Source organism: Euprymna scolopes, chromosome 17 (genome assembly GCF_053919585.1).
Source record: "Euprymna scolopes isolate OS-2025 chromosome 17, ASM5391958v1, whole genome shotgun sequence".
Taxonomy (NCBI): Eukaryota; Metazoa; Mollusca; class Cephalopoda; order Sepiida; family Sepiolidae; genus Euprymna; species Euprymna scolopes.
In genome coordinates this window covers 105,305,257-105,320,100 of record NC_136498.1, presented here as the reverse complement: position 1 = coordinate 105,320,100, position 14,844 = coordinate 105,305,257, and the positions used below count along the sequence as shown (strand labels likewise).

At 33.0% G+C, this 14,844-nt stretch overlaps 1 protein-coding gene across 1 annotated transcript in view; it reads right to left on the bottom strand.

Moving 5' to 3' along the window:
* LOC145296862 (uncharacterized) overlaps window positions 1-12,654 on the bottom strand; it is a 73,694-nt gene extending 61,040 nt beyond the window's left edge. The window contains exon 1 of the mRNA XM_080142996.1: window positions 12,485-12,654. Coding sequence (XP_079999122.1) covers window positions 12,485-12,613 — 129 coding nt within the window. The 5' untranslated portion in view covers window positions 12,614-12,654. The remainder of the gene's footprint in view (window positions 1-12,484) is intronic.
* Between the last annotated feature and the right edge of the window lie 2,190 nt (window positions 12,655-14,844).

Below are 14,844 nucleotides of genomic sequence, written 5' to 3'. Positions count from 1 at the left end.
GGGGTCAAAATTGAAAAATTGGTAAAAAAAAAGCAAAATTAAACTTACAGTGAACAAGTGAAGCATGCATGGTACCCCATGAGTGCACAGTGAACAAGGCATAAAAAAAAAAATGACAGCGTCAGCATCCCCACCCCCTCCATTTAGCCCCAAAAGGCCCAAGGGACGTCAAATCCTGGTGAAAATGAACCAACGGTGCAATTTTATGCCTTAACATATGTAAATTTGAGTTCTGCGCCATGCAAAAAAAAAAGAAATGAATAAGTCCATCATTTGCCCCCACCCCCCATTTAGCCTCAAACCTCCCCAAGGCCTTAACATATTTAAATTTGAGTTCAGCACCATTCAAAACTGATAAATAGGCATACATAGAAAATTTTGGACAAATATGGTAAAATAGCCCCAAAAATGAAGTAGTTTTAATTAGCCCTAAAAGAGCCCCTGGCCACACCCAAGAGTTATCGCGAAGTATAGACAAACAAAATTATATAGAAATCAGTTAGTTATAACTTTTCAGAAAGTTTTATAAAAATCCAAGGCAATTTTTTTTTTTTTTTTTCAATAAGCACAAAAGTGTCAATTTTAGCCATTTTAACGCAAAAGGCACCCCGGGGGGGGGGGGGGGAAACCAGAGTTTTCCCGGAAAATCAGTTCTGTTACCTTTATACTCATATCATGTTTAATGTTTGTGCAAAATTTCAAAAAATTCCAAGATGTAATTATTGAGGAAAGTGCGAACGGATAAGAGTGAATTTACAACCAAACTCCTATCTTTACATCATCAACGCTCTGATCCCCATCTGGCATCAATTGAAATGGATGGCTCTCGTCTAGGAGAAGCCCCATGTTTTGATAAGCTTCTGGGTTTGTCCTTTACTCCTGATCTGAAATGGAGCATGTACATCAAGTCTGTTGCCAAGGTCGCTGGAAAGACAGTGGGATCCTTCTACCGCTCCAGAAGATATCTCACTACTGATGCAATTCTCTATCTATATAAAAGCCAAGTACGTCCAAGGATGGAATACTGCTGCCATATCTGGGCAGGAGCTGCTAAAAACAGCCTATCCTGCCTTGACAGAGTACAAAATAGACTTCGTAGCTTAGTGGGGGATGCCCTTTTATCTACCCTGCAACCTCTCTCCCACAGAAGAGACGTTGTGAGCCTGTCGTCGTTTTATCGTTATTTCCATGGCAGGTGCTCGTCTGAACTCCAATCTTTGGTCCCCTCCCCTCGCCAATCTTTCACAAAAAACATCCGTCTAGCTGAATCCACTGTGAAAAATTTTCCCCACTCTTTATCTGTGCCTAAATCAAAACGTAGATTCCATGAACAAAGCTTCTTTCTTAGAACTGCACGCCTGTGGAACTGTTCCGTCCGCCTGCTTCCCACCTGACTACAACCTGGATGTCTTCGAGTCCAACATAAACAAATTCCTGATGAACCGCCCCCTTAAGTGAACACTTCATTAAATCTCCACACTAACGTACTGTACTTATCCCTGAGTGGTGTAAAAAAAAAAGGTCCTCCCTCCTTTTATCGGGGGTGGGGGGAGACAAAAAAAATAAATAAATAGTGCACTTATATTTAAGACTAGCAAGAGTACCCGGTGTTGTTGGAGAGAGGGGTCACATTCATTAGACTTTCTTTTTTGTATTAAATTGACCCAAACTTCGTTGTGGTAATGTAAGTTTAAAATCCTTCGTCGCCAGTATTGTGACTTCGTAGGCCGGTAATAATCAAGATAAACACTGGTATTATTAACAAAAGTACACGTCATGATTCTGGGGCCAGAACTGCCACGAATCACTGTATTTGCACCCTTCCTAGCACAAGAGGATGTGACACACATTGTCACGGAAGGTGTTAAAGAAGGAGCACTCTGGCCTTTTAAAAACTGCCTGGGTAGCATCGTCGGCATTACCTGGTCAGGACACCTCAGGTAGTACGAAATAAACTTATTCCACCTCAAAGAGGAGAGGCAAGGCACAGAGGGTGAACCTCCTAGAACTACCCAGAACAATGCCTCAGTTCGCCAGATAAAAAGCTACTGAAATGACCCAGTTTCTGCCAGACCGATTATCAAGATCAAAACTTTGCCATGGGAGTCACCACTAATCAAGATCCAAAGGCCACTCGAGGATAAGGATTAATGAGTGTACGGTGGTCACTGTAGTGATCGTTAGTAGTGGAAATTGGGTAGAATTTCATTACTTAAGGGGACGGTTCGACAAGAACTTGTTTACGTTGGACTTGAAGATGACCATGTTTTAGTTAGCTGGAAAGCAGCCTAGTGTAACAGAGTTCCATGGTAGGAAGTTTTCGGAAATGAGCTTTGTTCATGGAATTTGTGTTTTAGATTTAGGTACAGATAGAGTGGGGAAATTGTTGATAGTGGTTGTAGCTAGATGAATGCTTTTGTGAAAGTTTGGCAGGGGGGGATAGGCTGAAGCTCAGCTGAGCACTTGCTATAACTAAACAATATCACCTGCAATGGAAGTAAGGGTATTTTGAAATAGTTGACAACAATAGCTTGTGGATATTCATGTGGCATCTCTGTTCCTATGAGCGTCTGAAGACAGAAATGGTAATAGAAAATCCCAAGCAATTTATAATGAAGTGCAAATATTCTCTACATGCAGAACTGTAGAGTCACAGAATAAAATCTTTGGCACTTTAGACTTCTTTTTCATGTAATTATAGCAGCCAAAGAAAATGGTTTAAAGATATTCTAAAAGCATCACTGAAGACCTTCAAGGTTTACAAGTTATCATGGGAATAGATAGGACCAAATTGTTGACTGCTTTTCATAAGTGCTCATCAACATGAAAACGACAGGAAAGAACAATGTTTTGAAGCCCTAGGCACCTACTACAATTCTCTGTCCACACAGCGGCAAAACTTTACAAGCACGGATTGGGTTTAGCCATCTCCACATACACTGATAATGACCTTCCAACGGACCCCCACCATCTCAAAGATGATCAGATGGTCTTTGTTCTGACGGATGGACAGACAACATATAATTTTTAACATCCGTCCATGCATACTTGAGCCCCTAGAGGGGCATAAGACATCAACAACTTTGTAAATGCTTTTGTAGCAAAGAGTTCTTTTTTTGAGGTGAGGGTGCTGGTCCCTTGCCTAACCTTCCCAGAAGGTACATACAGCGCCTAGCCTTCCAAAATGGTCACCCATCTGGTACTGGCCAGTCTTAATGTTGCTTAACTTTGGTGATCTGGTGAGAACTGGTGTGCCAACATGATTGTGCCGTACTATTGATTTTAACTTTAAGATTTTAACATACAAATCTTAAAGTTCACACAGACGCACCTGACTTGGGCAAGTCAACATCACCATAACTTGTTTATAACAGAATAAATAACATAATGACATATGAAGTGGAAATTTGAAGTTTGGCTTCAAAAAGAGAACAAATCATTTCTTCACTTTAGCCAAGCTATTACTCATTCGATACATCAAACGCAAATTTATGTAAACACCTATAAAATTCAAAATGCAAATGAACTGGCGTTATGAAGTATTGTTGCCACATCTCGACTGGTGCATCTACCACTAGGCCGACTCTTAAGAGTCGGAAAATGTCTCAAATCTAATAGGTCCCGCACTATTGGCAAAGCTCAAACCTCTGTCTCATCACCACAATATTTTATCAGTTTGTCTGTTTTACAAGTACTTTAATGGAACATGCTCTGATAAACTCTTCACACTTGTGTCCCTCCCTCCATATACATACTTGTGACTAACCTGACAAGCATAAAAATCTCGCCCCTTCTATGTTGAGATGTAGGAAAGCCTTCTACTCTAATAGTTTCTTCCCACAGACTGCTAGACTTTAGAATGCCCTCCCTGTTTCTTGCTTCCCTGAGTGTATTAACATGCAGAAGCTTACATGTAATGCAAACATACATCTTGCAGCTCAACTCCCCATATAGTCCCCTGTAGGCATGATCCCAATTAGTAACCCCTCATATCCAAGTGGCAATACGCATTGTTTGGAGTAAAAAAAAAAAAAAAAAAAAAAAATTGTATTAGTATCGCCCACACTGAGGATTGAACCTTCCACTTTCAAAAGAGTTTCACTTAGAACTGAATTTTATATGCCACAGTTCCTTGCAAAGTTTATTTTAAGTTTATTTGTACTAAATATGGTTGGACTGCGGAAAGGATTATGAATTTTATTAATTCCTACCAGTAGATGTTGGAAAAAACTGAAACTATGCCAAGCAGCAGTCAGTCACACATTCTTTTTATCATGTACCAGTTGGTAAATATATTTGTGGAAGGAGAGGACTTACAAAATTAACCTGACTGAAGATGTGTGAGAAAGATTTTAAAAAGGAAAATGTCACTTTTAATCTTTCTAATTTATTTTCTTTTTTTTTATCCATGCCATACAGGCATGGTCGAGTAGCTCTGCTAGTATTTCATTATTCTAATATAGATATTTTCTTTCTTTATTACTGATACTCTTATATGTATCATTATTGTTTTAATACAACATATTTAACCAGAAGGTCTACCCAGCATTGCCCAGGAGCATAAAAATCAAAATAGAAGTGGTTTAAAAAAAATTGTCAAAAAGGTCAGAGCGAATTACATAACATAAGTTGGAATTGAGTTAAAAGCAGTTTGTTTGATTTGGCAACAAAGAGAGACTGTATTCCAACAGTCCACCGTCAGCCAATACCCAAGCCATCCTCTCCCACTTCCCCAATAAAGTCTATTCATATTTTTATAAATCAAAATGTTGTTATTCTTCTTAGTAGAGTATAATATAACAATACTAGACGACCCGTTGGGTCAGCATGTTATATTAGCTATGGAATTCATGTATGAGTGTGACACTTGTGACGTAAAGAAAATAGTTTTTTTTGACACAACAGAAACATTTCTATGAAACATCAGACGGATCACTCAAACATGAAAAAAAAAATCCCCCCCTATTCGTGTAAAGTTACCTATTTTTCTGAATAATCGCTCAAAAATCGAAAATTAAACATGATTTTCCTATGAATCGAACGCCGATGAAAGTCATTTAGCAGCTAAAACACACATTAGCCTACCGATGAGAAATATAAGAATGAAAAACCCATATTGGAATCCTTCAACCAAGTTATAGAAACTTTAAAAAAAACAAAAAAAAAATAATAAAACCTTAAGCAAAAAATAAAACCTTAATGAATAAAATAAAGCTAATATTGAAACAGATTAGTAAATGTGTCAACAAATTCACCGTTCTTACACAACTATTTTGTATCTAGAAATGTAAACAAAAAATAAAAGGAAAGAAGGAAGGAAAAGGGACGGATAGAGAGTGGTAGTAGTCTTGGCTTTACTACAATTGTTCTTATGTTTGTCAACGGGTTAAAGTTGTTTAGTTGCAAGAAAATAGCGACAGTATAGTTGTAATAAAGAATAGTTGCATAACACCCCCACTCTTCCCATGTTAAATAATAATTTCGAAATAACGTTAATATTTCAGTGCGCAGGTCAAAATCTGCAAAAGAAGCGATTTGTGTTTATTTATTTACGTTGTTATGGGTTAATGTTTATGCGCGCATGCACAACCGGATGTCATAAACCGGAAAGTGGGTTACATCACTCGTTACAAGGTCATTTGAGTTTTATAATTATATAGATTAAAACTTCTATCTCTCTACCTAGATCAGTCTGTCTATCTTTTTTCCTTCTCCACCTCCATTTTTACTTCTGTCCCATTCAATTCTGTTAGTGAAAAGAAGTCATTCACCGCTCTTTAATATTATCGATAACATTGAAAATGGCTAAAAAAATTTTTTTTTAAATAATCGCGTGACAGAAACACGGCTAAGTTGATCCTCGCAGAATGAATATATTTTTTCTAAATTTTAGATATTATACATGCGGGCTAACACCAGTGAAGACAATACCAACTTTGTGGTAGTTAGTTTTATATTTTTTTTTTTTTTTTTTTTTTTACTTTTGGCTGAACTTCCCTTTATATATTAAAGTTTTTTTTTTTTTTTTTAAGTAATTATTTGCTTAGGAACTGTCTTATTTATTTAATTTCTTTTTCATGAATGGCATGTTCTTTGTAAATTATTAAAAAAAAAAAGACTCATGCGCTACCACCGAGAATCAAAACCAAAACGTTCAGCTCACGATTTATTTTACCTCTGCCGTCAATGACTGGGCTATAAAAACATGTTTACTGCAAGGCTAAAAATTAAAACATGAACCAATAGCTACTACGTTATGCATTCCTAATGCTGGCGTTCGACCATCACCTGGCAAATTTCATTTTTTTTTTTTTTTAAATTTTCATACTTTTGCACCGATTTTTCCGGGCTAAAACCCAAATATAAAGTTTTGCATGGATTCAAATACCTTATATATGAAGTTTCATGTCTGTAGACCAAAAACTCTAGGAGTTTGGTAGGCAAAATTTACATAAATATATATGGAAACAATTTTGTGTTTACTGTAAACTTTTTACACAAATATTATTCAAGTATAAATCATGTAGAATATCTGCATGAATATAATTACAGGTAATAGTTAACTAAAGATGATTATCTCATCAGAAAACCGAAAAAAAACTAATAGGGAATTAATTAAAATGAATGTTTAAAATAATATGCAAATTAGCTGGATCTTTTGCTAGTAAAGGCAATTCGACAATCCATATATAAGAAAATCATATTTTCTTTTTAAATAAATAGAAAAGAGGGTTTTTAATATGAATATCAATACACACAAAAGGAAAACGAATTAATAGGAGTATAGATATATGTTATTTTATTGTTTTTGTTTGTGCGATACGTTTTGAATGAATTCAATTATTTATAAGAAAATGCACTTTTACTTCAACACAAGTTGGGAATACTTTTCCCTTTGACCAATTTGATACTCCCCCAAATAGGGAGCAGCATATATATTGTTTTTAAAATATAATTATCCACTGACATGTGTTTTGTCGTCTACGACTCAGAGTGGTTGAATCTAGCGAGATTTGAAATCGGGACCTCATGGTAAGAAGCCTAAACTATCACTGGACCATCTCGCACGACTATTTGGATATATCACTTTTTAGGTAGATGTTATTTTATTCATTTTTGCGATATATATATATATATATATATATATATATATGGGTTTATTTACTTATAAAACTCAGCAAATTAAAAAGTGTATAAAAATCGGCAGACCTGAACAAGCTCCCCCCACCTGCCATAAAATTAATTCCTTTTCACGTTTTCGCATTTTTTCTGTGGATTACGGTCAATAAACAAACTTTACTTTCATATTAGCAGGGAAATTTTTTTTTTTAAAGGTTATTTAATGACTTTTAATGTGGGGGATCACTTTTAAATTATAACGTTCTATTAAATTGATACCCCACTGTTAGACACCTATATTAGAATTTAAAGTGCTAATTTTTTAAATCATATTTTCAAGTCAAATTCGAGTTTTTGATATGTTTTTATTAAATTGTTAGGTGAAAATACAAAATAGTTACAACTCCCTTCCCTTCTCATGTTAAGAATGACTTTCTTAGAATGTTATTATTTTAGCACAGTAACATAAGTGCATGATTACCAAAAGAAGTGGAAATTAGAGTTATAAATTTTATGGTCAGAAGTGTTTCTACGTGTTTTTACAATTTTATGACCTTCCCTCTTAGCCCCCACCCCCGTTGGACAAGAAATAGGTGCTCAGTTTAAGTTAAATTTATAGAGAAAAGTGATCCCCCCACTTGAAAATGTTAAAATGTTATTACTTAATTCCGTCTTTCATATTATCTCTAAGGGACGTTAAAACGTATTAGCCAAAAACAAAAATAGATTTTGATTGCTTTTGAAGTGGTAAACTACGCCGGGTTAGATCGTTAAAAAAAAAAAAAAAAAAAAATGGCTGACATGAGAGGATCATATCTTTGTAGTCTGGATAATCGCTCAAAAATAGAAAAACAAAATACCAGTGGAAACCGACCCAATAAATGTAACCGTGACATTTATTGCGTGGGTATTTCTAAAATATTTCTAAACACATACCTATGTTTTATTAAGAAATGGTCAAATGTCTAGAATCTTTCCAACTAAAAAAAAAAAAAAAAAGAAAACCTTTGACAATGACGACTTTTAATGTTTTTTTTTTTGGAGATGCTGAAAACGAATATATATACTTTAGGGTCTGCCAAACGATTGTGTAAAATCGCGACTACCGAGAGTAAAGAAGGCCGATGCACATGACAGCGTGACATCATTATCAGATTGAGTTGTAGGTATATGGTCTAGGCTATCAGCAGCAGTTTCCTCTAGTTTTCAGTTTGCTAACATAGTGTATTCTTGCATTGTTCCAAATTACCGGGGAAATTATCTAAAAGGCCCCAAAGTACATACATTTTCTTTACCTAAATTTTCTCAATTTGGATACATACCATTAGAAGAGAAAATTTTTATTCCAACCAAATATAGTAAAGTAAGTAATGTTATTTGTTAATAATTAAACGTGTATTTAATTAGAACTGTATTCAAGTACTTTCATAATGTTTGATAACATTGTTAATATAAATTACAGAAACAATACCATTTATTGCTAATACAGCAAATATTATGTTGATATTTTTAACTGTTTATTTTCTTATAAGGTTATAAGGCTATCAGGAAGGTTGAAAATATAATTTAATTTTGTTTTAGTTTTGAAAATTATAAACAAATAATTTTTACATGAGAATAATTTTCAAAATGCCTTTAATAAGTAAAACCTTTTGTTGAGTATTTCCAAATTATTTTGAAGTTCTATATTTTTTTTCTAAAGTCGCTTTGAAAATTATTCATCACGCGACTATTAATGAAATTACCAGTGATTGAGCGTTATATATTAAAATTGATTGCTTCTTTTTAAATTATAAACAAATAATTTTTACATGAGAATAATTGTCAAAAATATTCTTTTTTAAATTTATTTACTTGCCTCCCCACGAGGGCACAGTTAGACACAAGGTCGGTTTTTAATGTGGGAAAATCTAACTCCCCAAAAAGGGGCACTCTGGATAGGAACAAAAGTAAAATAAAAATTGTGTCAGTCATGAAGAATTTCTCCACTGACCGAGGACAGAACAAATGAAGTGTAGCATCAGAACAGATACTACACTGTGATTATTATTATTGCAAATGTTAACTTCTTTTCTTATATTTTAACAATAGTTTACATTATGTTATGAATGTTTTCTTTGTTTTTAGTTATCTGAACATCATTTTCGGCCTGAGGATGTAATAAAGGAGAAGTCAAGATTCGATGATAAAACGTTGTGAAATAAACACGCAAGACGAGAACATTAGTCCGAATAATCTCTAAAATTCCAAAAAATAACATTCAACCCATGTGATTTTTCTCTAAATTAAATTAAAAAATATTTCTGCACTAGTAACTTTATTGTTTGTTTGTATTTAAAATTATTTGTTTTATTTCAATTTTTTGTATTTTATCGTTTGTTTTCATTCTTAAAATTATTTATCGTTTGCTTTCACTTTTAAAATTATTCATCGTTGATGTTTAATATGTTATTTAATTCTTTGTTTCCTAAATTCATAATTCACTTTTATCAGTATTAAATTGCATTACTTAATTTTACATAAATATTTATATTTTATATTGAATAAAGTTCAGTTTCAGTATTAATCGAACTGTGTTCTTTTTTCTTTTTAAAAACGTTTTATTGCTCTTTTTAGAATGGCCCTGATATAGTACTAACAGTCTGATAAATCTTAACCTACATTGCCTGCTGGCATTTTTTAGTTAACAGGCCTTATTACTCTCGGTAGCCACGGTTAAATGGACCGCATGTTTCCGTGACGTCAAATTTGTGTTAACTATAAGAACTATGGAAAAGCAGAAGCGATATAATGATTTTTTAAAACCTTTATCTTCTTCAAACTGCAATTAATAATTAATCTTTGTTATAATTTTGTTAGGTTTCAAGATTTACACAGTTTAACGATTAATAATATAATAAACATTTATATATTAAATATGAAATACGGTTTTACTGAATGTTCATTTGGTTACCTACGGGGTTCCATATTTTGTTCGGTAAAAAGAGGCAAACAAAATATGAGGGGGGGCTACAAAATGCTTAATATTTGTGCAATAATATTTTCAAATTGGTTTTAATCTGGCGATAAAATAGCTGACAAGAGTCATGTTTATATTAAAACTTAATATTTAAAAAAAATTTAAACACAATTAAAAATCTATGTTGTAACGGAACATTTTGTAAATAATGGAATTTTAATCGTTTTAATCTTTTAAAAATTAATTAATGATTACGAAGTTTCTTTTTCTTGGCAATTCAAATAATTATAGTATATATTAATTCGAAAAACCGCTAATTAAAAAAAAAAACAAAAAAAAAACATTAAATTTATATCAATTTTTTAATTGCAACTTCAAGGTAAATTTTTGTTCAATATGTGTTTTTAAAAAATAAATATTTTTTACTTATTTGAACTCTTATGTTTCATAATAAATAGAAATTTCGATAGATTTAAATATATTTTGTTTAAATCTCGAAAAAAAAAAAATGGGGGGGGGGACAGGCACTAAAAAAATATTTCCCCTCGTATATTTTACGAAAACTGCATTTTATATATAATTTCATTCTAAAATGGATAAGTATCGAAAATTTCATGAAAATCTGACCATTAGTTGATTTTTGCTAGGATTTATTAAATACGGGTATGTTTTCACGTTCGGCATGTATGGGAACATTATTTTAAAATGCCAAATTATGTAAATACGATTTTCGTCTCGCAATTTCATTTTCGTTCGATGAAAAAAAAATTTTTTTTGGATAACCTTTACGGAGATGGTCCCAACGTCCGCCTCGTTCTGAGCTTGGGGAGAGGCCGTCTGACGTAGGCGGTGTCGAGGCAGAAAATTACCCCTTCAATAAAGTGCCCAGTTGTTAACTTAAGGAGAAAAAAACCCGTTCCAATAATTAGAATTTTTTTTTTTTTTTAAACAGTTCAAATAATTAGAATTTTACAAAATAAACACTTCAAATTTTTGATAATTCAACAGTTCAAATAATTAGAATTTAAAAACAAAAAAACAGTCCACATGATTAGAATAGTTCCACGTAGTTAGTTAACCCTGTAAAATTCTGTTATTTGTTTCACAATATTTGTAAAAGCATCTGTCTGTGACATATCGCAAATTTTAGGGTTAGGGTAATTTTCTGCCTCGACACCGCTTACGTCAGACGGCCTCTCCCCGAACTCAGAACGAGGTGGACGTCGGGACCATCTCCGTAAAGGATAACCTTTTTTTTTTTTTTTTTTTTAATTATTACTGGTTTATTTTGCCCTTCTTTTAAATGGCACAAAAGTTATATTGATAATATTAATTTATAATAAAATTACATCGTGTTACATATAGGGTGGGGTAATTCTGTGGTGAATTTTGGCAGTCCCTCCCTAATATACTTTAAAAGTGGCGCAGAGAAATACTTTTCATGGTATGAGGAAATTTTGGAAAAAGGGATAATTTTTCTATATAAATTTAACATAAAATGAGAACCCACTTTCTGGCCATTTACTAATATTTTTTTTTTTTTTTTTTTGTCTGGTTGAACGCTATTTTTGGTTTCCACCTTAACAACCGTCTTTGAGATGACTTTAATGGTTTTCGGATATGCTGAAAACGAATATCTCATTTAAGTTTGCCGCAAACGAGTAGTTTTTCGCGTGCGTCAAAAATATGCGCGCTTGCGCGTAAAGAAATGCTCACCACCACACCACTGATAACAAGGAATTACACGTATCTGTATATAGATTTTTCTTTATTTTTGTTCTTTAATGTCCTAGTATTTTTATTGAAAGATGAAAGCAGAAAAACAAAACAAAAAATGCTCCCCTCACTAGGTGGCCAGAAAGTGGGTGCTCATTTTACGTTAAATTTACATAGAAAAGTGATCCCCCTCTTTCTGAAAAAGTACTTTTTTCACATGAACACTATTTCTCTGCGCTACTATTTAAAAGTATATATTCGTTTCCAGCGCCCCCGAAAACCTTGTTAAGACGTCATTGTAAAGGTTTTCTTGAAGTTGTAAAGATTCTAGACATTGACCGAAGTTTTCAGTATTTTTATAGAGTCACTCCCATCTCTAGAATTAAGGGGGTTTTCCCACGCCCCCCCCCCGCTGACGTCATATGACGTAACAATCAAAGAATTTATTTGCGATAGTTTTCAATGCAAAAATCATTCTCGGCACAATACAAACACCCATAAAATAAATAAAAATAATAAGAATAATAAATGATCCAATTTAACATGAGAGCAATTTTATAAAGTTACCAAAAATTCCAATCTAATTTTTAATAAATCAGATTTTATATCCATTCGAGTTCCTGCTTTTCAGCCTTTCGTCCGCATCGCGTTTTTCATTCACTAGAAGAAAACAAAAAATGGCATATCTACCTTGTACTTTTTCACATAGTTATCCCTAGAGGATTTCTTGCTTCTTCTCGATCCAGATGAATATGAATCCGATGAATTTGAAGCCGAACCATGACGGCTATCATCACTATCATCGTACGACTCCATCATGTTTAAAAACCATAAACTGAGTCATTGACGTTACGCAACAAGCAACTTTTTTGAAAGCCGCAACTACGAACTTAACATTTAGATTTTTTGAGACCTTTCAGAAAAAGAAGAATAAAAAAAGAAATCACATCTTATTTAACATTAAAATATATATTATTAATTTTGTTATTATACTGATTATATTTCTTTGAAATAATTAAAATAAATAACTAAATAGTATTACTTTCGCATTTTTTCAAGTGCATAGTACATCAAGAGAGATAAACTATAATAAAAATGTATAATTATTCAATTTAGATTTCATTGTGTGTGGGAGCTAAACACCTAAACGTAACCGGTAATCATGAAGAAAGAGAGAGCCTGTTTCCTCCGTTTGCCTATAGGTGGCGTTAATGTCTGTCCACCCAGTTACGGAAGCACAAAATGTATATAATGGCACCAGGCACCGTTGAAATAAAAATAAATGTTTTAATTTTAAACATGTTTTTTTTTTTTTTTTTTTTTTTTTTTTTTGCAAACATATTTAAGTTTTATTTTGTTTTGTTTTCGCAAACATATTTAAGTTTTATTTTCCAAACATTTACGTTTTGTTGCTGGTTTATTTTCAAACATTTACGTTATTTTTGTTTTAATTTTAATATTTTTTTTTTTTTTTTGCAAGCATAAATTAAATGTTTTTGCTATATTTTTCTTTTAAACATATTTATGGGTACAACCGTTTTTCCGCGAGTATTTTTTACGTTCTTATAATAAAAAAAAGTCAACGTTTTTTCTTTTATCTTTTTTTTTATTGACCCCTCCCTCTTTTTTCTTAATTTTTCTGGACTTATTTTACTTTTTCCGCGAGTATTTATATATATATATGTTTGAAAAGGGATATTGTAAAACCTGAATATTACTTGAAACTACTATAAAAAAAAAAAAAAAAAAAATAGCGCGGTACAATAAGTGCATAAGCAAACTTTTCTAAAAGAAAAATATTTCAAAAATATTTAGTTTATGCCTGCAAAAAAAACAACAAAAAAAACGTAAAAACAAAAAAAAACGTAAATGTTTGAAAATAAACTAGCAACAAAACGTAAATGTTTGGAAAAATAAAACTTAAATATGTTTGCAAAAACAACAACAAAAAAACAAACGTAAATATGTTTGAAAAAAAAACAAAAACAAACTTAAATATGTTTGCAAAAAACAAACAAACAAAAAAAAACATGTTTAAAATTAAACATTTATTTTTATTTCAACGGTGCCATTATATACATTTTGTGCTTCCGTAACTGGGTGGACAGACATTAACGCCACCTATAGTCAAACGGAGGAAACAGGCTCTCTCTTTCTTCACGATTACCACGTAACCTCTAAGAAATGTATTTTACGTGTGAAAATAATTTTAAAAATAAAAGCTGGGCGGGGGAATAGTAATCTGGCAGAATGTGACTCGGATCCTCGGGATTTCCCGTCAATTATGGTTCGGCTCGAGTAAAGTAACACGCAGACGAATTTCAAAATAAACAAAAATGGAAAAAAAAAAATACAATAAAATAAAAATAACAAAAACCTACTGTAAATTTACTGGATATATGTTCCCCCCCCCTAAGAAAAGTGTTATTTGGTATGGTTTATTATTATTGTTCTGATCTTCCTCTTCTGCCTTGTCCCATTCTACTTCTTCCTCCGCAGTCTCATTCTGCAGTAACTCTTCTGTTGCGTCAATAATAGGCAGCTCTGAAGGCATTTCCTCATCCGATTGTTCTCCTTGGGATCTTATTTGGTCACCATGAGCTAGAACACTGTTCCCATTTTCTTTATTTAATATTGCAGTATTATGTCCTTTCTGCATAATAAATTCTACTCTCTCGGCTTCCTATTTCTTTTGTATCACATCTTTTGATTTGTGGCATATGACATAGTCAAAGAGCATCTTAACTGTCTGCTTATTAAGGCAGATGAACTTTCTGGCCTGCCTGCATGCGGAATTGTTCTATAACTTAGTAATAATCTTGGTAGGAAAGCATTGATTTTCTCCTGTTGCAAGCATGCTTTTATGCTTTTATGCCCTTCTTTACCGTCTGGACCTTTCCGCTATCCCGTTACTTTGAGGGTGGTGGAGAGGGGACTTGTAAGGTCTGCATCCTATTTTTCTTAACCATTCATGCAAATTAGCCACTGCAAATTCTGGCACGTTATCCGTCACCAATGTTCTCGGTATTCCATTTCTCGAAAATATTACT